Source organism: Orycteropus afer, unplaced genomic scaffold (genome assembly GCF_000298275.1).
Source record: "Orycteropus afer afer isolate SDZICR_OR568_19922 unplaced genomic scaffold, OryAfe1.0 scaffold00013, whole genome shotgun sequence".
Taxonomy (NCBI): Eukaryota; Metazoa; Chordata; class Mammalia; order Tubulidentata; family Orycteropodidae; genus Orycteropus; species Orycteropus afer.
This window is the reverse complement of record NW_006921600.1, coordinates 19,563,827-19,589,831: the sequence shown is the minus strand read 5'-3', so window position 1 is coordinate 19,589,831 and position 26,005 is coordinate 19,563,827. Positions and strand designations below refer to the sequence as shown.

At 42.5% G+C, this 26,005-nt stretch overlaps 1 protein-coding gene across 1 annotated transcript in view; it reads right to left on the bottom strand.

Annotated features, from left to right (window-relative positions):
- Positions 1 to 10,883: 10,883 nt before the first annotated feature.
- The window catches only part of CD34 (CD34 molecule), a 27,962-nt gene continuing 12,840 nt past the window's right edge, over positions 10,884 to 26,005 (bottom strand). The window contains exons 4-7 of the mRNA XM_007953779.1: positions 12,817 to 12,967; positions 12,495 to 12,547; positions 11,961 to 12,125; positions 10,884 to 11,069 (exon numbers count right to left, since the gene is read on the bottom strand). Of these exons, the coding sequence (XP_007951970.1) occupies positions 10,884 to 11,069; positions 11,961 to 12,125; positions 12,495 to 12,547; positions 12,817 to 12,967 (555 nt within the window). The remainder of the gene's footprint in view (positions 11,070 to 11,960; positions 12,126 to 12,494; positions 12,548 to 12,816; positions 12,968 to 26,005) is intronic.

The window sequence follows — 26,005 nt, the reverse complement described above, 5'->3', positions numbered from 1 at the left end:
TAAAAAAAAAAAAAATTTCTAATCCAGTCACTTTTTTTCAGGCCACAGTTGTCCTTTACCTTCAATAGTGCAATCTCCTAAGTGGTCCTCTGACTCCATCTTATCCTTCTCCAATCCATGCTGCAACCAAAGAGAACTTTCTATAATGTGAATCTGTATGTTACTTCCCTACTTAACCTTTTCAATGGCTGTACAAGCCAAAACCAAAAAGCCAACCCCGCTGCCATCAAGTAGATTCTGACTCATGGCAACCCCATGTGTTTCAGAGTAGAACTGCTCCATAGGGTTTTGTTGGCTGTAATTTTAATGGAAGCAGATCACCAGGCCGATCTCCCATGGTACCACTGGGTGGGTACAAACTGCCAATTTAGCACAGCAGACAAACACATACTCTGCCACTTAGGAATCTAAATTTTCTAGTAGCCACATTTACAAAGATAAAAAGAAACAGCTGACATTATTTTTTTAAAAAATATACTGTGTTTAATTCAATATATCTAAAATAGAATCATAGCAACATGTACTTATTACAAAAAACATTTAATGAGATAGTTTCCATTCCTTTTTCTTACTAAGTCCTCCAAATCTGTATGTATTTAATAACAACAACAACAAACACCCAAACTTACTGCTAGCAAATCGATTCTGATTCATAGAGACTCTTGGTCAGAGCAGAACTGTCCCATAGGGTTTCTAAGGGTATAAATCTCTATGGAATTAGACTGCCTTATCTTTCTCCATGGAGTGACTGGTGGGTTCAGACCATCAAACTTTTGGTTAACAGCCCAAGGCTTTAACCACTATGCCACCACTTATAGTACATCTCAATTCAGAGGTTGCATTTTCAATGGCTTAAGTGAAATGTAGTGCTATCAAAACAATAAGGTTGTGTTTAATGGAAAAGCATCTAACACTATGTCAGTTTTTAAATTTGAATTAATTCAAATGAAATTTAATGGAAAGTTCAGTTCCGCATTCCTAGTAGCCACAATTGAAGTGCTCAGGAACCACATGTGGCTTAGTGGCTTCTAAAATAGCGCAGATATAGAGCAGTGGTTCTCAAGGTCTTATCCCGGGTCCCCTGTGGGTCCCTGAGACATTTCCAAGGGGTCTGTGAGGTCAAAACTATTTTCATAGTAATACTAAAATATTATTTCCCTTTTTCACTTTCATTCTCTCACAAGGGTACAATGGACTTTTCCAGAGGCTACATGGCATGTAATATGAAAGATAACAGGTTGAATGCAGAAGCAGATATGAACATCAACAGTTTTCTGAAACTAAGTCAGGTATTACAGAGATTTACCAAAATGTAAAACAATGCCACTCTTCTCACTAATTATTTTTGTTTTGGAAAGTATTAGTTTTTTCATAAATATTGTGTTACTTATATTATCATGTAATGGGATAATTATGTTTATTTTTAAGTGAAATAGTAAATAAAACTTTCTGTTTTAATTTCTGATACAGTTATTATTGACAGATAGAACCGTTAAGATCAGTAGCTTTTTGAAGGCCTCAATAATTTTTACAAGTTAAGAATGCTTTGAGAACCACTGCTCTATGCCCTGCCTATCTCTCTAGCTCATCTCTTGTGATTTCCTCTCTTCTCTCATATATTTTGCTTGAACTTCTGGGTCCAAATAAGACAGAGACACACTTCTCCCTGTTCTTCCTGCTAAGTACATTTAAAAACACTGGACAGTATATGGGAGCGTTGGTGGCGTTGTGCCTGAGGCATTTGACTGCTAACCAGAAGGCTGGCAGTTCAAACCCACCAACCACTCCTCGGAAGGAAGGTTGGGCAATCTACTTCCATAGAGATAACACCTTGGAAACCCAAGGAGAGGTCGCTATGAGTCAGATTCAACTCGATCACAGTAAGTTTGTCTTTTGGTTTGGACAGTACATATTAAACAAACATAAGTAGATCCTGAAAATTAGAGAAACTATAGAATGACTGGGGAACCTCAGGACTCAAGAAACAACGTTTGACAGGGTGGTGTCAGCAGAGAGCTTGTTGGAAGTCTGAACTTCCATCCTGGTCCAGCAGCAATGCGGCACTCCTTCCCCCCATCCCAGGGGTCAAAAGCTGAGTAGGGAACCTGGCAATAATAAGCCAGCATTTCCATTCCCCATACTAGTGAAGTATCAAAGGAGGCTTGCTAAAACAAGATTTAAGAAAGATCCAGAATCTCATAATACCAAAAATATCCAGGATTCAATTAAAAGTCACTTGTAATACCCAGAAGCAGGAAAATCTCAACTTAAATGAGAAAAGACAATTAACAGACACCAACACCAGATGACAGTGATGTTGGAATTATCTGACAAAGATTTTAAAACAGCCATCATAAAAATGCTTCAATGAGCAATTATAGAATGCTTGAAACAAATGAACAAATGGAAAGTCACAGAAGATATAAAGAAAAATTATATACCTTGCTCAAGCCTTAAAAGAACCATTCACATTTCTAGAACTACCACTGTCCCTTTGCTCCTAGGCCAAGGCTCCTTCTTCTCGCTGGAACATCCATTTCTATCCTCTTTTCCTCTTGAACTCCAGCTCACCATGAGGGACAGCCCAAATGTCATCTGGGAAGAGTCCCGTGGCTGGGTTATGCACCCCTGCCATTCAGTTTCCCACACCACAGTATTTATGCTGTTGTTATTGTTGTTGGGAGCTGTTGGGTCATTTTCAACTCATAGTGAGCCCCTGTGACAGAGCACAAGCCCCATAGGCTTTTCTTGGCTGTAATCTGTAAGGAGCAGATTGTCAGGTTTTTCTCCTGTGGAGCTGCTAGGTGAGTTCTAACTGCCAACCTTTGCTAGCAGCTGAGTGTTTAACCATTTGGGCCACTAGGGCTCCAAAAATATTTCTACTAGATGCTAAATGTCTATTTTGTCATATGTCCCTCAAACCCCCACCCAAAGTAAAGATTTAATAGAAGGGCCTGTGTCTCATCCCAGGTACCTGGCATAGTACCTGACTTAAAATAGGCAGTCAAAAAATTTGTTGAATAAATGAATAAATTAATGAATAAATGGAAGCTCATCAGTGTCTCCTCATTTTCTATTGAATAAAATTAAACTCCATGGTCTAGAATTAAATGCCTGCACAAACTATGACACACTGCCAATTTTGGCCCTCAGCTTCCTTCATGCATTCTACATTTCTGCTATACTGAAAAACACATTGTCCTCTGACAATACTTCATACTTCCCCATCTCCACATATTGTTTATAGTCGTCTCTCAGCCTGAAATATCCTCACCCATTTTTACCATCAAAATCTTACATTTTTAAAACTCCCAAGATACCACCTGCCATGACACAGGCCCAGATTTCCCCATCTGGAATGAGTCCTACCCACATCTGGATACATGGCATTTCATTTAGTCTTTTCTTGTGTTATTTCTCACTTTCTTCCTTGCATTTGTTTGTTTTAATGCACTTGTAGTATTCTCTCCAACAAGATTTTAGAATCTGCGGTTTCAAATAAAATCATATCTTACTTATCTTTGTCTCTGCCCTAGCATCTAGCACCCAAACCAAACCAAACCAAACGTCAATTCTGACTCATAGTGACCCAAAGGACAGAGTAGAACTTCCCTATGTGTTTCTAAGGCTGTAAATCTTTACTGAAGCAGATTGCCTCATCTTTCTCCCACAAAGCGACTGGTAGGTTTGAGTTGCCAACCTTTTGGTTAGCAGCCAAATGCTTTAGCCACTATGCCACCATAGCTCCTAGCTTCTAGCACAGTCCCTTGTTATTTTCTGAGTGTCAGTTTCCTTCCTGAGGTTTCATAGGATATCTGTGAATATTAAATGAAATATTTAAAGCTTTTATAGTGTCTCAATTTTGGTAGAGTAAGTACTCAAGAAATGTGAGCTACTATCATTGTTATTATTATTTGAAAGAATAAATGAATGCAAAGTAGGAGGTCTCACACTGCCGGAGCTCAAAACCTACGATACAGCCACAGTAGTCAAAACTGCCTGGTATTGGTTCTATGGCAGAATCATAGACCAAGGAATATAATTGAGAACCCAGAAATAGATCCATTGACCTATAGTCAGCTGATCTTTGACAAAGGCCTAAAATCCATTAAATGGGGAAGAGAATGTTTGTTTAATAAATGGTGCTGGCAAAACTGGATATCCATTTGCAGAAAAATGAAACAAGATCTGTACCTCACACCATACACAAAAACGAACTCCAGATGGATCAAAGACTTAAATGTGAAACCTAAAACTATAGAGTTCCTCAAGGAAAATCTAGAGGCAAATTGAGGGGCCCTAATATATGGTAGGGAGCTCTGGTAGCATAGTGGCTAAGACACTTGCCTGCTAACCAGACGGCTGGCGGTTCAAACCCACCAGCCACTCCTCGGAAGGAAGGTTGGGCAATCCTACTTCTGTAGTGATACTGCCTCGGAAACCCAAGGAGGGGTCGCTATGAGTCGGGTTTGACTCGACGGCACATAACAACAACAACAACAACAACAACAACAAATATATGGCATAAATAGACTATCAAGCATGCACAAACAGCAGAAGAGGAACCAGATGATTGAGACCTTCTAAAAATTAATTTTTTATGTGCTTCCAAAGACTTCTCCAAAAGACTCAAAAGGGAACTTACAGATTGGGAAAAAATATTTGGTAATGACATATCTGACAAGGGACTTATCTCTAGAATTTATAGAAAACTCCAACACCTCAATAACAAAAAGACAAACAATCCAATTAAAAAATGGGTAGAAGACATGAATAGACACTTCACCAAGGAGGATATTCAAGCAGCCAACAAACATACAAAGAAATGCTCACGATCATTAGCTATTAGAGAGGTGCAAATCAAAACAACAGTGAGATATCATCTTGCTCCAGCACTAGTAGCAAAGTTCAACAGGACAGAAAATAACAAATGCTGGTGAGGATTTGGAGAGATTAGGACTCTCATACACTGCTGGTGGGACTGTAAAATGGTACAACCATTGTGGAAAGCAGTGTGGCGATTCCTTCAAAAGTTGGAACTAGAAATACCATTTGACCCAGCCATCCCATTACTAGGTATATACCCTAAAGAAGTGAGAGCCATGACAAGAACAGATATATGCACACCCATGTTCATTGCAGCACTATTTATAATAGCCAAAACATGGAAACAACCTAGATGTCCATCAACTGAGGAATGGATAACCAAATATGGTATATACACAAAATGGAATACTATGCAACGCTAAATAATAATGTAGAATCTACAAAACACCGCATAACGTGAATGAACTTGGAGGACATTATGCTGAGTGAAATAAGTCAATCACAAAAGGACAAATATTGTATTAGTCCATTACTGTAAAAGTTAAGGAAAAGTTTATCTATAGAAGGAAATTTTCTTTGTTGGTTACCAGGGGTGTGAGGGGAGGGAAGGGAAAGCTGTTAAGATAGATAGAGGTAAGTATTGATTTGGGTGAAGAGAAGGGCAATGTACCAAATGTGAGTGACCAATGTGGCGGCAGTGAGGAAGAGAAAGACAGAGAGAGGTACATGGGAGGTACAGACAACAAAGATGAACCCTTTCGCACATACAGTACTGCGTTGTCAGTGAAGGCAAACATGGGTATATGGGTGGATAGATGGGTGGACAGGTTGAACTCTTAGGTATGTCTATGAAATGGGGAGTGTATCCAAGAACATATATGGGTTGGCAGACAATGTTCCTATAAGTTTATGTGAATGATCAGAATTCTCAGGTGTATAGTAGTGCTGACAAGGGGCAAGGTTGTGGTCACTGCTTGGTCACAGCCAGCTACCCAGAGGAACCGAGTAGTTGAACCTGTGGGCTTGGGACCATAGTCACAGGGGACATCAAGCTCAATTGTCATAACATACTATACAAAACATTGTTCCACCTCCTACTTTGGTGAGTAGCGACTGGGATCTTAAAAGCTAGCAAGCTGCCATCTTGATGCAACGATGGGTCTCTCCTTGTCCAGAGCAAAGAAGAATGAAGAAAACCAAAATTCATGGAAACAATTAGTCCTAGTGACTGGTACACCCTCCAATCTGCAGCCTATATGACTATGAGACCAGAAGAACTAGATGGTGCCTGGCTACCGCTATCATCCCCTTGGAAGGGGATCTATGTAGGACATCTTTGATAGAGAGCGAGAACAATGTGGAACAAAACTCAAAATCATTTGGAGGGAAAAAAAAAGTGGGGGACCAAGTTTGCTGGTCCAGTAGAGCCTGGTGGAAGCACTGAGACTATGGCCCCTAGCTGCCCTTTCTGTCTGGAATTGAACCCACACCTGTGGTTTCCAGCCAAACAAAATACAGGCATATGAATTGAACATTTATCTCAGGTAGATACACTCCTTGGAGAGAATAGTCATGGGAGAAAGAAGGGCTGCTTATGCACAGGGAGACAGCACAGGGGGCAGGAGAGTATGAAGGGATGGACACTGGGAAGAGGTAACTATGGGGAGGAAGTGAGAGGGGAGATGTTGCACTGTGATAAATTGTGGTCAATGTCATGAGACAAAGTGTATGTGAATTGCTGTACGGAAAGTGAATTTGCTCTGTAAATCTTCACCCAAATCAGAAAAAAAAAGAAGAAGAAGAAGAAAAAGGAAAAATGAATGGAGCAAGTCCTGTTAGCTCTACCTTCAAAATCTCTTTGGAATCCCACTTCACCTCAGATATAACGCCTCTGTTATATCACCCTGTTCCTCTCCATGATCATTTTCTGTCAGTACTATCACTGGTCAATACTAGTTCACCTGGTTTCCCTTCTTCCATTCTTGCCCCTCTACCTATGTTCTCTCCTCAGCAACTGCCATGATCCTTTTAAAACATAAATCTAATCATAGTACTTCTCAGGTCAAAACCTTCCAGTGGATTCCCAAATCTACTAGTAAAAATCCAGACAAGGCCTAAAAGGCCCGATATGGTTTGGCCTCTCTCTCTCATCAAACTTGTCTCCTGTCACTTTCTCCCGTTCTCAATGATGCAGCCTCAATGGTCTTCTTATCTTTCTTCATATATAGCTTTTCATATTTGCTTGCCAGGGTTTGCATCATAAGATTCTGTACTAGCCATTTCCTCTCCTAGGATGATCTCTCCCACACTGGCACAGTGCCTACTCCCTCACTTCATTCTGGTGAAACGACAAGCACGACTCATACCTCCTTAAGATTAACTCTCATATCTAAAATACCAGCCATTATTCTCTTGTCCACTTTTATTTTTTTTCCAATTAATGCAATTGGCTGCTAACAGGTTGGAGGTTTGAGTTCACCCAGAAGTACCTGGGAAGAAAGGCCTGGCAATCTACTTCCAAAAAATCAGCCAGTGAAAACCCTGTGGAGCATTGTTCTACTCCGATACACATGGGATCTCCGTAAGTCGTAAGTGACTCAACAGCAACTCATTTTTTAATACAACCTGAACATGTACGTATGTATTTACTTAGATAAATCGGTGTTTACTGTCATTCTTCACCACAGGAATTGCAACCTACATGAAGATTGTTCACTGCTATGTCCACAGTCTCTAGATCAATGTATAGATCTCTAGATCAATGCACACGGTAGCTGTTCAGTAATATTTGTTGAGTAATGTGATTTCTAATTCCTTGGACTGAATGGAAATATCATGTTGCAGGAATTGCTTACCTACCACTACTGGGTTTTTGTGAAGAGAAATGAGTAGGATTCCTCTCCCTAAAGGGGATGGGATGGATGGGGATGACTGACTTACCAGGCACTTCTATCTACTCATTTAGGTGAAAATCTGGCAGATGATGATGCCAGATGGACTTTTCCTAATGAACCATGTAATAATCCAGTTAATCCTGTGCTGTGGACACGGCACAGGGAAAATCTCACGTTGCAGCCTCCTGACATCTTTAGCCTCTCCTTTGACCCTCAGCCCTGGGACCTGGTTGGTGGCCAGAATAGTACACCTTGTTGAAATACTCAAAAGGCGAAGACACAAACCTTTCTGCCTTCGTCAACTTCATGGCACCCAACTGAAGGAGCTCCAAGGCTGTAATGGAAGAGTGGGATGATACGATGAAGAGAAAAGCTTCAGATTCAGACACCAGACTTCCAAGGGATTTGGGCAAGCCATTTCACCTCTCTGGGCCTTAGTTTGTCCTTAACTGTTAAGTTGGTTGGACTGAATATATATTTAAAGTCCTCTCCAACAGTGACTTTCTATAGTTACAAGAACTTCGCGTATGAAATGACCCCTCCTTGGGTTTCTGAGGCGGTATCTCTACAGAAGTAGATCGTCCAATCTTCCTTCTGAGGAGTAGCTAGTGGGTTTGAACTGCCAGACTTCTGGTTAGCAGTCAAATTCCTTAGGCATTATACCATTAGAGCTCCCATGAGGTGAATTGGAGTAGACAGTTTATAACCTGGAGCAGCAGGGGAGGGAAATTCAACACGGAGGGAATTGAACTGAGGCTGTGGTAGGAGCTCATCATGGCCAGCAGGTGGAGCCATTGCTGCACCAGGATGCTCAGACCAAAGGTGGAAAAGTTTGATGAGAGAGAAAGTGGGTCTTCCAGGGCAAGCTGTCACTACCATGGAGACACCTCCCTCTTCCTCCCAAAAGCCCCCCCAAACCCACCCACCCACCAGTAAACTGAGGTTAAAATACCATTATGCTGCTAGGCCTGTGGCTGGAGGCTTTTCAAAGACCAGTTGCCTTTTCCCCTGCCATGTTTTCCTGGGAGTCAAAGTATACACCTTGTACCTGATTCCACCCTTGGCTTTGCTACCCCTAAGTGGGCCAGACTCAACTGGTCACTTCCATGGCAAGATGTGTAACTGGGAATAGGCCAACATTTTTTTTTTTTTTTCCCCAATTATCACCTTCCATTTCTCTAACTCCCAGAAGTCTGCTCTAGACCTTGCCCCTATGTCTCCCTTAAGTGCTGGGGAGGAACCTCTGGTTAAGAGAAGTTGGAGAAAAGAAAGAAGGAAATGGGGGTGGGGGAGTACTCAAGGGGAAGGCCTGGCTTTGGCTAGATAAGAATGGAAGAATCAACCTTTGTTTGGCCCCAACTGCTTCTGCCACTGTTTACACACTGGGGAGTGTTTCCTGAAGCTACTTGCTGGTGTCCAGCAGCGCTCCCTCCCCCACTTCCTACGGCCAGGTGCTTGCATGCATGTGTGCACGTGTGTGCGTGTGCACGTGTGTGCGTGTGCGCGTGCGCACGCGCGCGTCTGGAGTGGGGGCAGGCACTTAGAGAGTTTTGCAGTTGAGCTGTTCTCTTCATGTTGAGGGTGGGAACAAACTCCTCCCTGCAGCAGCAGCTCCCCACAGTCCTTCCTTCATGGTTTCTGCTCTGAATTGGGGGTTGGGGTAGGGTTCTGATAACAGAAAATGCATAGCGTACACCTTCTTTCCTTTATTTTGCTATTTTTTTCTACAGCAACCAAAATGCCCTTCTTCCCAGAGGGCTACACAAAGAGTGCAACAAACAAGCCCTCAGCATACCATCTTCCACTGTGTCTAGAAACATCAGCTGTGAGTCTCCCCCACCCCACATGGAGGAGGGCAATCTTGGCAGATACAGCCGAAGGGCAGCATCCTGGATGGTACCTCTGTTCCCAGAGACGGCCCAGCATTTTGCCTCACTAACTCCACATCACTGCCCTGTGTCTGATGGGGAGGCCACTATGACATTCAGATATACTACCTAGATGAGCCACACACAGATGTGTTCCAGTATCACTTTAATTACAGTATTTACACACGTTTTATTCAGGGGGAAAAAAAATCCACCCAATCTTCCAATCTCTGGAAAGTTAGTATTTCCAACCATCATTGAACCCAGGGATCCCTGCTCATTCCTCTGAGGGCAAAAAAAAAAAAAAAAACGGGACCTGGATCCCCTACAGAGGCAGCAGCCGTAAGGATAGTCTTTTGGAGTCTGGGGAAGGAATAGGAAGCCAGGTTGTCAGATCAGAAGTTAAGCCAGGACCTCTAGCCTCAAAGCAAGACAATTCTTCCAAAGAGCATAGGTCAAAAGGCTCTGCTCCAAGACCTGGTCCCCCGGTCCTGTCCAATCTGACTCAGAGGATCAAACAGGAGCCCAAAGAAGAGGCTTCTGTGGCCCATGAGCAAAGACTCAGACTGAAGCCATTTGTTCTCCCCTATTTGCCCCCACAGAGGAGCACACTTGCCGCTATGAACCCCAAAGTTACAGACACAGAGCACTGTTCTAAACCTTGGAGCTCAGTCTCAGGTGCCAGGCAGAAAATTGTGCAGGCTTCTGTACACCACGGAGAAGGGAACACAGGGAACTACATGGACTTTGGTGAGCTTGGACTTTGGCTGGTGGCCAAACTCACTGTCTTACAGAAGGGGTAATGGAAGGGGTTGAAGACAACTAGTCTTTCTGGCTATATCATTAGAAGGGAGCAGGTGCAAAGGGTTACTCTGGTTTCCCTAAAGTAGAGGAAGAAAATAGAAAGAAGTAACAGTAAAAGGCAGAGCTTCCTGGGAGGAAACTAGCATTCTCCTGGGGTCTCCTGTAAGGAGGCTGGGGAAGGGGTCCTGGGCACAAATGCAGCAAGGACAGCAGTCCTCCTTGGGGGCTTCTCTGGACCTTGACTTTTTTCCCATCATGCCTTCATCCAAATAGGACTGGAGTCTGGGTTCAGGGGCTGAATTTATAAAGAGGAGAGGGTTACCTGCCTTTGCCCAAGGTGCAGAAAAAACCCCAGCCTGGTGCACTGCAGGGCCCCAGGCAGGGCCTCCGCGGGTGTGTGTAGTGGGAAAGGGTAGAACACGGGGCTCTCTCCAGATACAGCAGGAGGCCCTTCTCCAGACATTGCCCAGGCTTGCCCCACCCAGCTGAGTCACAATTCTGTATCAGCCACCATGTGTTGTCTTGCTGAATGGCCGTTTCTGGATGTGGCCTGGCCGGTGCCGTTCTCCTGAGCCCCTCGGTTCACACTGGCCTTTCCCTGGGCCTCGGGGGAGGCCCCAGGGCCTGAGCTATAGCCCTGGCCTCCACCGCTCTCCGTGTAATAAGGGTCTTCGCCCTAGACGGTGTATAAATAAAGGAGCATTATCTGTTCAGCAGGAGCAGGGGTGAGGCACCATGTGGGGAGGGGCCCTGACAGGAACAGGAGGAAAGGGTAGGAGGGAGGTAGGGGGTTGCAGCTTGTACGTGCAGATTCCTTTCTTCTTCAAGAGTGGTCAGGGTTCCAGTTCCTAGAGGAGAAAGGACAGAGGAGAGGCACCACACCGCCACTGCAGCTCAACAGCCAGCCCCACTGGAGAACAGGCAGTGCCCAGCATGGAATAACCTCCCCAGAGTCAGATCCCGGCCCTGTCCTCCCTTACCCAGAAAACTTCAAGAGCAGGTTTCCCTTCCTGGGGGCCCCTTCTTGTGAGCAAGGCAGTGCCCACGGACATTTAGTATACTTGTATATAAGTGTGGCTGATTTAGTAGCCTGTTCTGCTTGCTCCCAGCTAAACTATCCCAGGAAAAACAATAAACAGATGATATGAACCCTACCATAATGAACAGAGGAGCTCTGGTGGCGTGGTGCGTTACACAATTTTGACTGCTAACCAGAAGGCTGGCAGTTCAAACCCACCAGCCACTCCTTGGAATGAAGACTGGGGCAATCTACTTCTGTAGAGATACCGCCTCAAAAGCCCAAGGAGGGGTCTCTGTGAGTCGCAATCAACTCAATGGTAGCAAGAGTGGTTTTTGGTATTATTATGAGTAGGTGGGCTGGCCCCAGTTAGGGGCCCCGCCAAACCAACTATATATTGTTTTGAATTTTCCATGGGTATGGTATGTGAACACATGAGTATCCCTGTGTAAGTGCACAAGTGGCTTTTTTGGCAGTTAGCATGACATTCGTGGGCCTCCCAAGAAGACCACTATCATCCTCATCTTTGTCCTGGACCCCAAAACTGACCAGCCTTTCTCCTGTGGGGCTCCAACTGCGGCGGTTCATGAGGAAATAGCCAGTGGTGCCCAAGATAGCCAGCAGGATTCCTGAGGTCACCAGAGCAATCAGGGTCTTGCGGGAATAGCTCTGGTGGCTCCCAACATTTTCTTCAGTGAAGCCTTGGATGCCCAGCTTGAAGACAGGACACAGAAAAAACAACCTGTCACTTGTGGAAAGTGGGTCCTAGAAGAAGAGCCCAGCCTACTGTAGACCCCATTATGGGATATGACAATGAATGAACCCAAGAGGATATCAACCACTGCCATATTCAAATCTGAGGATTTATGTCTTAATTTTTTGGTTTTTGATCTCTTCATTAAGACACACTTTAAAATTTTTGGATCAAGTATAGAAAGGTGAAAACTTTCAGAGGAGAATGTAGAAATAGGAATGTAGAAATAGAAAGGGTAGATCTGGAGAAGATAACGATATCCTTTCCCACCCCAATGAGCTCCCTTGGGCCAGTTTTCCCTTTGAGATGCCTCATTTCAGAGAACTTACCTTTTCCAGGTCAGACTGGTGTTTTTTCATAAGTTGGAACTTGCTGGAAAGTTCTAGAACGAGAAACAAGAGTTGCTGAGTCTGGAAGCTGAACCAGCTCATCCTATCTACTTTATCACACTGCTCTGGAAGATGAGCTCATGATCAGAGTGGCCCATCTCAGGAGAGCCTCTCCCAATGTTAACCAAGCCCTTCTCTCCAACACCTGTGTGCTCTCCGGAGCTGAGATGCCTGGTTTGCACCCAGGATCCTCTGAACCTCAGCCTTCCCTAACCTCAGCCTCAGATTCCTTGCAAACTCTCTGGACAGACATGCCCTTTACCTGTTCTGTTGGCCAAGACCAGCATCAGGCACTGAGGCTTTATCTCCGACTGGGCCAGGAGCAAGGAGCACACCTCAGCCCCAGACACAGCCTGCTCCTTTTCACACAGTAATTGGATCAGGTTCTCTCCTTTGTCCTTCTTAAAGTCCTCCTGAGAACACAGGGAAAAGTGATGAGCAGGAGATGAAATTACATTCAGAAACTTCGGCAATAATTATGATTAAAGCTACATAAGTACCCCTTCCACAAGATTTCTTCTTTCTGAAATTACAACTGAAAAAAGCAAACAAAAACAAACAAAACACTGCACACTTATATGCGCAAAAGCACAAAAAATAAAAAACAAACTTTCCACATAGCAAAACATTGATCTACTAGTCAGAACAGCAGAGATGTCCTGAATGGTACTCCAAGATGACAGAAAACAAACTTAGGAAACATCATCTTATTTAGGGATTGCCTGTGCACACGTGCTCAAACAAACAAACAGAAACAACTCACTGCCATTAAGTCGATTCCAAATCACAGTGGTCCCCACTGGGTTTTCAAGACTGTAAGTCTTTATGGAAGCAGACTGCCTCATCTTTCTTCCACAGAGCAGCTAGTAGGTTTGAACCACTGACCTTCTGGTTAGCAGCCAAATGCCTTAACCATTATACCATCAGAGCTCCTTATGTACATATATTCTATTTAAGCTGAATTCAAAAGAAATGACCAATAACATAAAATACTAATGCACAAGAGTAAGAGAAAAATGCTTTGTTTCAGTGTTGCAAGACCTAACCCTAATTACTGGAAGAAAAGGAGAGATGCGGGGTCGAAAATCAACCTGTGGTTTTATATTCTTAACGAGGTCCTCAGCCCCTTCCCTCTTCCTTTCCAAACCAGTTGCAGTTAAGTCAATTCCAACTCATGGCGACCCCATGTTTGTCAAAGTAGAACTATGCTCTGGAGGGTTTTCAATGGCTGATTTTTTTGGAAGTAGATTGCCAGGCCTTTCTTCCGAGGCATCTCTGGGTTGACTCGAACCTCCAACTTCCAGTTAGCAACTGAGCATGATAACTGTTTGTACCACCCAGGTGCGCTAAAGGGGTCTCTCACAGAGCACTGCTCAAATCAGTAAGGTATTTTGGTCTAGTCTTCCATCCTAGTTTTACATGAGGTTTAGAGATCTTTCTCCAAGTTGCTAACTCATCCATAAGACTCGGGAACTCAGACTCAGAAGATAAACTCTGATAACTCTTAAACAGCTCAGTCTCAGGAAAGGTATGAATTGGAAGCCTTAGCTGTGTGCCCTTCCACTACCCTGTTCTCATACTTCCACTACCCAGACTTTATTCAAGCAGCCTCCAATCAAAGTGGCCTCCCCTGCACAGGAAAGGAGCTGAAACCGACTCTGCTCTCTGTCCGGATGGCAGATGGCGGAGAAGGAAATGCCTGAGCAGCTCTGACAACTTTCCTGTGAGGGGAAAATTGTTGGGATGTGTGATGGCCATCAGACTGAGCCTCTGGAGAAGAGAGCTTCCTGTTTGTGGGGCAGGACTGCTCCTTTTTGCAAGGGCAGGGGATCCTCCCAGCTTGGAATGAAGGCTGGGTATTTTCCTTCTGCTGGTACCTACGGCAGGAAAACCCAGAGTCCTTTGCTCCTGAACAAGGCAAAGTCAAGATTGGTCTCAGGCCCAAGCTTTTTTCTATCAGCTGGAATTGGAGGAAGCTGGGGGAAAATAACTGGGCCTGGACTGGACAAAAAGAGCCAGGGCCAGCTGACTTCGAGCAATAGCTTCAGAAACCCCAAAGGGCCAGGTCACAGAGAAATGTGTCCTGAGTTTCAAGTCCACTGCTGCTTCACCCTTTAGGAAAAGGATCGATTCTGCAGGTCTTCCAAGAAGTCCACGTTTAAAAATTCTGCTTCTGGAAAAATCTGTAATCTTTAAGACAGCATTTGCAGTAGGTAGTCTGGACATCCTATTGGATATGATCAGTCCTATCCTTCCTCTCTAGACCCAATTCTCTCAGGAAAGCCTTACATTACTGCTGCTTCCTGAGTACCACACCCTCCATTAGCACCATGCCCTCTGGATTAGGAGGAGGTAAGACCTTCTCTGGATAACTCTAGGCTGCCAAAGTATCTCCCATTGCAAGTATGTTTGCTTCCTCAGAAAGACAGTAACAGGGTTCTTATAAAATCTAAACGAGCAAAACAAACTATTACCCCCTCAACCTGGTGAGTCCTAAGAAGCTGCACCTTCAACAATATTCAGCTGTTATGACAAACATTTCTCAAGCCCTGAGTATGAGACACTGTGAAAACCTCTGTGGGTATGTTATGTGCAGGGGCAGCTATGAATTTCACATGGTCACAGCTCTCAGTTTCTATGCCTGGCGATTAAAATAAATGACCAGGCACTGTTCTAAGTGCTCACACAACCCTGTGAGATAGGTTATTATTATTATTCTCATTTTACAGATGAAGAAACTGAGACACAAAGAGATTAAGAGGGCACACAACTAGTTATATTTTAAGAACTGTAAGAAAAGGGTCCTTGGGGGTGGGGCAAATAGTTTGCACTTGATTACTAACCTAAAGGTTGGAGGTTCAAACCCACCCAGCAGTGCTGCAAAAGAAAGGCCTGGCAATCTGCTTCCATAAAGATTATGCAAGGAAAACTCTATGGAGCAATTCTACTCTGTAACACGTGGGGTCTCTATGAGTAGGAATCAACTCAGTGGCAAAGGGTTGGTTTTCATCTTTTTTTTTTTAAAAAAAAAAAAAACTTAAGGAAGGTACAACTAAATTGCTCTGGGTATAGAAAGCAGAGTGAGGACACAATTGGTTTAGGGTTATCAGAACATCTCAGAGCAAGCCTTGAGGAAAGGGTAGAACGTGTGCAGATGAAGCTAGTGGGCAAACGTTTTCTATACAGAGACACCACAAGGAAGTTCAGGCATGTGACAGCATGCAGCATTTCATAACCCTGGTCACTGAGAGAATGAAGAGCACTGCCGCCTTCTTTGTATTCACCATCCTTCAAGACTCAACTCATCCCACCTCCTCAAGGAGGCTAGTCCTCTCTTCAACCAGGCTAGATATCAATCCTTGCTTGCCAAGTTACCGGCTTCATTGCCAGTCATGCACCTAGTCGGGCATCAGCTTGTACACCGGTGAACTCAGTTGTTGTGACTAAAGAGATACTCTATGAAAAGTGCCCAAAATGCTGTTTGGTACCTAACGGACTGGATAAATGGCAGTTTATTAATATTATTATTAGTAACAACAATACATTACATACTGTATCATCTAGAATCCACATTTTGATGTTTAATCATATTCCACCTTATTGTCATTTCTTTCTGACTAGATGGTAAGAATCCTTAATGGGGGGCAAATACACATTACATAACTTAGAACCCGGAATGCACTAAGTAAATAAGCATAGCACACCAAGCAAACAAAAGGGCTCAGTGAATTGTTGTTAAACTTAACATCCCAACCAGTTTGGCCTCCACACTGGGTCCCCTTCACCCCTTTCACAGTTTCTTGGACCTAACTCAAGGGAAGAACAGCAGCCAGACACCCACTCTGGCATCCAACAGCATCAGTGAATTGTATTTGGGCCCGGTGTGGAGCAGGTGGATCCTGGACTAAGAACAATGCTTCTCCGGAAGCCTGGAATAAACATCCTCCCCAGGGAGAGGCTGTGGGCCGACATCATGGGAGAGTGGGCAGGAGGAAGCCACAGCTCGCCACTGTTCATGGGAATCAGATTTGCAGTCCCCAACTGCTTCTCCTCGCTCCCTTTACTTTGCAAATAAAATAAAATAACCGCAATAAAAAACATCTAACCTGTCTAGAGGAGCATTTTTAAATTTCTCAAAGAATGCTTTTTTAAAAAAAGTTATTTATTGTGTTGTTGAGAATGTACACAGCAAAACACACCAGTTCCACAGTTTCTACACGTACCATTCATTTAGTGACATTAATTACATTCTTTGAATTGTGTAACCATTCTCACCCACCTTCCTTTTCTGAGTAGTTCCTCCCTCATTAATATAAACACACTAACCCCTAAAGTTACCATCTAATCTTCAGAGTTGCTGTTGTCAAGTTGATCCCATAAAGATCCTACTTCAAAGAATTCTTAACATATTAAAGCAGCATATGAAGCACTGGGTTAGGGGAGGGTAAGGATGGGCATTTTTCCAAAGGACCTTTCAGATACACTCCAGTGCTGAGATTCTACAATTCTACAATTGTCTGTTGCCCCTACTTTCTTTTTTAAAAACAATTTTATCTACTTTGATGTAAAGATGACAAGGCAGGCAAAATGCCTATTTTCACCTAGGGGCTAGAGTAATTAAGGGATCTGCTGGAAATCACACAATAGCTGAGCAGCTGGACAAGAGGGAAAAGTCAGGCTTTTTGTCTCCTGAGCTCAGGCTTTTTCCAGAAGACTTCGTAAGTCCTCCATCTGCAACTTATTTTTTCTGCATGGAGGCTGACCTTTAGTGTTTGGGCAGAGGGTGAGGAAGGAGTGGGTGTGGGGGATACAGACTGGAGGCTGGAGGCAGCCTGCCACAAATGAAGTCAACGTGAAAGAATAAGGATGAGGCGAGCTGGCTGAACAAACACAACCTCTGCATATAAACAGATATGACTGTAGAGAAAGGTGGCTCTAAAACATCGGTGGGTTGACCTGGACTTGGGATGGGTGACAAATGTTGCTAAAAGAAGTTTGAGATGTGGTAACAGGGGCATGAGAAGGGTGTGTGGGATTGCCTTCCCTCCCCCTGACTAATGGTGGTGACTTCTGCCTAGAGGTGAAGGATGGGAGCAAAAGGAGAGACTAGGATACAAATGTCTATGAAATGCAGATACAGAAGACAGGCCATAATACATACTGTTGTTGTGCGCCATTGAGTTGATTCCGACTCATAGTAACCTTATAGGACAGAATAGAACTGCTCCATAAGGTTTCCAAGACTGTATCATCTAGAATCTACATTTTCATATTTAATCATATTCTGCCTTATTATTATTGTCATTTCTTTACAATCTTTACAGAAGCAGACTACCACATCTTTCTCCCAAGGAGTGGCTGGTGAGTTGGATGTGCCAGCCTTTTGGTTAGCAGCTGAGAGCTTAACCACTGTGCCTCCAGGGATCCTTTAAATAACCCTCACTGAGTACTTGCTATGTACTAGTGTACAATAAGTGTCTGGGTAACTCAGAACAACATATAGTAGATGCAGGAGCTTGTCAATATTATGTAAGGACTCAAGGATGAAATGTTAGGGGAATCTAAATCCTTCATGCCCCTCATTAGGCTGTGGGTAAGGCCTGAATTTCCCACTATTACAACCAGTACCTTAAGACCCGCTGACACCAAAAGTACAAACCCAACCTAAAGAAAATTAGGAGGCATTATGATGGTACAAAAAGAGCCCTCGTGGTGTGGTGGTTAAGTGCTTGGCTGCTAACTGAAAAGTTGGTGCTTTGCAGCCATCAGTAGCACTGTGGGAGGAAAGACCATGTGACCTGCTCCCATAAGCTTTCAACCTAGTGAACTCTATACCAAACAAACCAAACTCACTGACATCAAGTTGATTCTGACTCACAGTGACCCCTTCTGAGTTTCCGAGGCAGTAGATCTTTATGGAAGTAGATTGCCCAGTCTTCCTTCCATGGAGTGCCTGGTGGGTGTGAAACACCAACCTTCTCTTTTGGTTAGCAGTCAAATGCCTTAGGCACTATGCCACCAGATCCTTAGTGAACTCTATAGGGCAGTTCTATTCTGTGAATTAGAATTGACTTGACAGCACACATCATCAACAGCAGCAACATGCTGGTGCTTATGGTTAAGTGCTTGACTACTAGCCAAAAGGTTGGCAGTACAAACCCACCCAGAGGCACCTTAAGACAGGCCTAGTGATCTGCTTCTGAAAGGTCACAGCCTTGAAAACCCTATGGAACAGTTCTACTCAACAGCAACTAACAACAACAAAATACCACTAACGGAGACCCTGTGTGAGGTTGGTAGTTCAAGCCCTGAGGCACCTCAGAAAAAAATTAATCTACTTCTGAAAAATCAGCCATCGAAAACCCTACAGAGCACAGTTCTATTCTGATACACATGGGGTTGTCATCAAGTCAAAGCTGACTCGAAGACAACTGGTACCCCACTGGCAGCCTTTGGCACAGACTGATGATCAGATAAGAGAGTAGGATCCAAGGAAAAGGAATCCAGGACATGATGGGAAGTTGTTGATTCTGGAAAAGGATTGCTGAGGGAGGAGAAATTGCTTTGGGGAGTGGTAGGAGGCACTGCTGCGTGGGGGCTGGCGAAGAGGGGCTGTCAGGAAGGAAGAAGGAATCAATGGGAAGGACCAAGGAAGGATTACCAGCACACAGATACTACCAGAGCATTGCTTCATTCTGAGCTTTGCAGAAGTCTTCAGGATCCAAAATTGGGGGAGCTACCCTCTTTCTAGGAGTCCCCTGGGTGGTGCAAATGGTTAAGCAATTGACTACTAGCTGAAAGGTTGGCAGTGTCACCCAGAGGCACCTTGGAAGGTAGGCCTGGAGCTTTGCTTCTGAAAATCCTATGGGGCAGTTCTACTCTGCACACACAGGGTCACCCCAAGTTGGAACCAAGTCTATGGCAATACACAACAATAATGAGCTCTCTTTCGACCTCCCTACTTGCAGATACTCCCCAAATCTTAGTGGAGTGTGCTAGGACCCTCTCATCTAGGGCACAAAGTAGATTAGCCCGTAATCATGTAGGTGAGAAAGACAGCACAGCTCAGTTAGAGGAGTTACTCTTGGAGTAGTGGCAAGTTTCCAGCACTTGTCTTGTATGATGACTCCAGTTAAATGTGAACTTTAAAGATCAATGGACACACACTTAGAATGCTCTGCAATTAGCTCTAAGTCCTTGGTGTAAGGAATCAACATGCTCACACAGACCTGTGTGACACACAGGAAAATAAAAACTCAGCCAAAGTGGTGGGAAAAGATGATGGACATTTACCTTATCTACAATTAGCAAAGGGTCTAGCAATCTTTTTTTTTTAATGAATAAAGATGAAAATCAGCATCAGAAACACACTATGAATTACTTGTGGGTGTGTATACACACACATATACACAAATTCATGTTTAAGTAAACTATTTTTGCTATCTATATTTAATTATTCTGTCAACTCTTTCATAATTTGTTATTTTAAAATATCTTAAACTATTTCTTTAGGTGTAGTTCTAAAAGATTTGTAGTCAGGGAGACCCAAATGACAATTGCAGATGAGAGATGGACTAAATAAGTAACTTGGGAGCGCTGGTGGTGTAGTGCTTAAGGCATTTGCCTGCTAACCAGAAGGCTGGATGTTCAAACCCACCAGCCACTCCTTGGAAGGAAGACTGGGCAATCTATTGTAGAGATACCACCTCAGAAACTCAAGGAGGGGTCACTATGAGTTGAATCGATTTGACTAGATGGCAGTGAGTAAAATAAGTAACTTAAGCCTTTCACAGAATGCAGCCTTCACCAAGGCCCTTTAGAACCTATGCATGCCACATGTCACATACGCGATTCCCTTAAACGGATCCCCAATTTGTAAGAAAATCTTTTCTTCTATAAATAAGTATCACTCTTCCCTTCACCTATTCCTTCAGCCAGAACCTTGTTGCTGTCAGGAAACAGAATTTACTGAAAGCAAAGCAAGGAAGCCTATAATTATTGTTAAAATTTAACACAGTGCTATAAGCTCTTACCAATGCAGTAAGACATTAAACTGAAACAAAAAGGAGAGAAACAATATATTGTGGTAGATAAAAAACAAACAAACAAACATGGGGACTTCTGCTAAAATGGAGGAATAGGCAGACAAGTGACACAGACCCTCTTCAACAAAGAAAAGAGAAACCGATTGACAGAGATATAGAAGATAATCCTGGAGCCCTGAGCTTTGAAAGGATGTATACAGAAGTGAATAAGGCACCAACCAGTGCAAAAAAATGAATGAAAACTGAATATGGAGATGGTTGGAGCAGTAGACTGTCAGCTACTCTTGATGGGACCAACAGTATGAAAATGTCCAAGTGGTGTTGGGACCTGAGAACTGACTAAAGATCAGCTCTGGTCACCAAGGGCTGCAGGGACAACTGCGCTGGTGACCTATGACTAGGAAGGGAAACAGCAAGGAGAGAAACAACCTGAGGTGTGGACTTTCTGCTGTCCAGAGGGTGCAGCTGTTTTGACTGTTTACAAGCGGTGGCCATTTTGGATATTTAAAGTGACCGTGAGAGCAGCCATTTTGAATCTTTACAAGCAGCAGCCATTTTGGATATTTAAAGTGACTGAGGTTGTGGCCACTTTGAATCTTTACAAGTGGTGGCCATTTTGGATTTTAAAGTGACAGCATTGTCATTCAGATTCCAGGGACCTAAGAATAGGCTTTGTTTGCCAAGATGGCAGAGACATATAGGAGGCTGACAATGGGAAAGGAGACAGGTGGTAAGTGTAAAGTGCTGCCAACTAGTGGACAGAGGAGCACAGCACAGTACCCTGCTTACATAGATAACATACAAACAAAACAAAGAAAAGAAAAATCATGGGAAAGTCACTCCAACATATAATCACCAATTAAATATAAATACAAAAATGTCACAGTGCCTTGGAGACAACAAAGCATCACAGTGCACACAAAGAAGCAAGACATACAAGAAACAAGGGACCTGGATACAGACCCAAAACACATCTCTGAGGAAGATGCAGCATTGAAACTCCTGATAAGAAATTCAAAAGAATTATATTTAGTTATCTTCAATGAATTGACAGACAGATCAAGGAAAACACTGATAAAATTGAGGAAAACACAGAGAAAACCCTACAACAATTTTGAAAGACAATACTAGAACAAAACGACAAAATAAATGAAAAACTAGAAATGATACAAAATCTACATATAGAAATCCAGAAGATTAATAGTACATTTTTAGAAATAGATAAGACATTGAATGGGCAAAGGAGCAGAATTCAATCAATGGAAAACAGAATTAGTGAGATAGAAGGCAAATACCTCAGTATTTCTTTAGAAAGCAATCAATCAGAAAAAAGATCAAAACAAAATGAAGAAAGCCTAAGGTTCATGTGGGATACCATCAAAAGAAATAACCTATGTGTAATCAGAATTCCAGAACAGGAAGAGACAAATAAAATCACACAAAAAAAAAAACCTGTCAAAGATTTGTTGGAAGAGAATTTTCCTGGTATGATGAAAGATGAGAATATATCCATTCAAGAAGTCCATCAAACCCCAAACAGGATAGACCCCAAAAGAAAATCACTAAGACATACCACCATCAAACTCACCAAAACCAAAGACAAAAAAGAATCCTGAAAGCAACACAGGAAAAATGAAAAGTTACCTACAAGGGGCAACCAATAAGATTAAGCTTAGATTTCTTGACAGAAACCATGCACGCGAGAAGACAGTGGGATGGTATCTATAAAACACTGAAAGAGAAAGATTTCCAAGCAAGAATTATGTACCCAGCAAAACTGTCGCTCAAATATGATAGTAAAATTAGGACATTTCCAGATAAGCAGAAATTAAGGCAATTTGTTAAAACCAGAACCAACCTTACAAGAGATGCTAAAGGGAGCCCTTTGGACAGAAAAGCAACAACAGCAAACAACAACTGACCATTAACACACATGGTGACAAAACCAAGAAACCAACCTAGCTATGAAGTATCCAAAGTAAATAAGCCTACATGATTGTAAAAAGGGAACCAGAGACATCAATTGACAAATGAGGAAAACTACAAACCAAAAAGAAGGAAAAAACTGTGTAGTTACAGAACTTCTAAATGGTAGGGAAGTCAAGACAACTACAAGATAGAACGGACTGTTCTAAACTTGGGAAGAAAACTGTAAATCACAGGGTAACCTCAAAGAAAAATGATAAAACTTCACATCAAAATAAAAAAGAGGCCCAGCACAAATGTTTAGCAAATACTAAAACAATAACAATGAAGGAAGTGGTAACATGATTCATAAACAAAACGAGCTCAGCACAAAAAATTACGTGGAACAACGAAATGAACGCCATGAAAAAGCACATAACAAAAATGACAGCAACAATTTCATACTTGTCTATAATTACGTATCTGGCAAGGGACTTAACTCTAAGATTTATAGAACACTCCAACACCTCACAACAGCAAAGGAATTCATAATCCAAATGAAAAATGGGCAGAAGACATGAACAGACACTTCACTAAGGAGCATAGTCAGGTGGCCAACTAATACATGAAGAGATGCTAACAATCACTCTATCAGAGACATGAAAATCAAAACAATGAGATACCATCTCACCCCAGCACTGATGGTAAGGTTCAATGAGATAGAAAATAACAAATACTGGTGGGGATGTGGAGAGATTGGGACTCTCATACACTGCTGGTTGGATTGTGAAGTGATACAATCACTGTGGAAAGCAGAATGGCAATTCCTTAGAAAACTGGAATTGGAGATACCATGTGACCCAGAGGTCCCAGTGCTAGGTATATATCCTGGAGAGGCGAGATCCAGGATAGGAACAGATATACGCACACCCATGTTCATCACAGCACTATTTACAATAGCAAAAAGATGGAAACAACCTTCGTGCCTACTGTTGGAAGAGTGGATGACCAAACGATAGTACGTACACACTATGGAATGCTATGTAGCACTAAAGAATAATGCAGAGTCTGCAAAACACTGCATGATATGTATGAACTCGGAGGACATTATGCTGAGTGAAATAAGTCAATCACAGAAGGACAGATATAGTATTAGTTCATTGTTGTGGAGGGTCAAGGAAATGTTTATATAGGGAAGAAAACTTTGTTGGTTGCCAGTGGTAGGAGGGGAGGGGAGGGAACACTGCAAAAAAGAAAAAAAAAATCACTGACCCATGTCACTTTAGTTTTGTGTGTTTCACTATATATAAATTGTATTTCAATAAAATACATTAAAAAAAAAAATGTGATATATAACATGATAGCCATGGAAATGAAAAAGAATTCACCAAAAAGCTACTGGAATTAGTAACAAAGTACAAGAAAACAGCTAAACCCAAGATAAATATATGATAAATATACCAAACTCAATTAACTTTCTGATATATTAACAATAATTAAAATATATAACTGGAAATCAATATTATAAATAACCTTAAGAAATCCATAAAACCTATAGGGAATATATATATACATATATATATTAAACCATGAGACTGAGAGATACAAGAAACAAAAAAAGGAGGGATTTTAAAGTAATTTCAATTAAAATATTTATGCCTATTTTTTTTTATCTTTGTAAGATATTTCTAAAGTTTTCCTAGATTAATAGATTGAAACATAGTTTACATTTTTTATAGTGTAATGAGGAAAGAACAGCCTGGCTATGTATCAAAAAGTACTATAGAGTAAAGGTGTAATTTTCTAAAATATGAAACAGTCAAAAGTATAGATAAACCAAACAAATGAAAGATCTCTAAGGATATGCCCTGAGACATATAAAAACTTAATATATGCTAAAAGATGCATTCCAATCAACAAAGGAGATCACCATTCAATAAACAGTGTTAGGGAAAATGGTTATATGGAAAAGAACACAGCAAAATACATTCTATATGGATTAAAGATTTATATGAAAATAGAAATAATAAACTAATTGACATTTGAAGTGACTAGGAGCCCCTGGGTGGTACAAACTGTTAACATGCTTGGCAGCTAACCAAAAAGCTGGAGGCTTAAATTCACCCAGAGGTGCCTCTAAAGAAAGGTCTGCCAATCTCCTGAAAAATCAGCCCCTTAAAACCCTATGCAACACATTCTGCTCTGACACACATGGGGCTCCTGAGTCAGAATCAACTTGACAGCAATGTTTTTATTTATAGTTCATATCTGGATGTTGAAAAGGATTTTCTGAACATAAAAGCAAACTTAAATCTGACAATACTTTTAAACGTACTATCCAAAAAAGGGAGCTCTGATGGTGTAATGCCTAAGGCATCTGACTAATAACCAGAAGGCTGGCAGTTCAAACCCCCTCAGAAGGAAGATTGGGCAATCCACTTCCATAGTGATACTGCCTCGGAAACCCAAGGAGGGGTCTCTGTGAGTCAGATCTGACTCAACAGCAGTGAATTTGGCTTTTATTTAAAAAAAAAAAATCCAAAAAAATCAAACCCATTGCCGATGAGTTGTTTCTGACTCATAGTGACCCTACAGGACAAAGCAGGACTACCTCATAGGATTTTAAAGGCTGTATATCTTTATGGAAGCAGACTGCCACATCTTTCTCTCATGGAGCAGGCTGATGGGTTGAACCACCAACCTTTTGGTTTGCAGCCAGGTGCTTTAATCACAGTGCCACCAGGGCTTCTTAAACATACTGTCTAAAACCCACTGCCATGGAGGTGATTTGGAATCACAGTGACTGACCCTACAGGACAGAGTATGTTGTTGTTGTTGTTATTTGCCATCGAGTCAGCCCCGACTCATAACAACCCCTCCTTGGGTTTCCGAGGCAATATCACTACGGAAGTAGGATTGCCCAACCTTCCTTCCGAGGAGTGGCTGGTGGGTTTGAACTGCCAGCCTTCTGGTTAGCAGTCAAGTGCCTTAGGCACTATGCTACCAGAGCTCCCACAGGACAGAGTATAAGTACCTCATAGGGTTTCCAAAGTTGTAAATCGTCAGAAGCAGATTGCCACATCTTTCTCCCACAGAGTAGCTGATGGGTTTGACCCACCGACCTTTCAAGTTAGCAGCTGAGTGCTTTAATCACTGTGCCGCCAGGGCTCCTAAATGTACTATACCACAACCAAAAACCAAACCCACTGCCAATGAGTCAATTTCGACTCATGGCAACATCCATTGGGTTTCTGAGGTGGTAAATCTTTACAGAAGTAGACTGCCCAGTCTTGCTTCCATGGAATGGCTGGTAGGTTTAAACCATCAACCTTCTGGTTAGCAGTCAGATGCCTTAGGCACTGTGCTACCAGAGCTCCTTAATGAATTATACACAAGGAAAAAATTAAAATTTAAATGAAATTGTCTTTGCTTTCTTTGCCCACCAGATGGGGCCTCTCTGCTCCTTAAACCCAACGTCTCTGTATTAAAAGGGGTCCATCC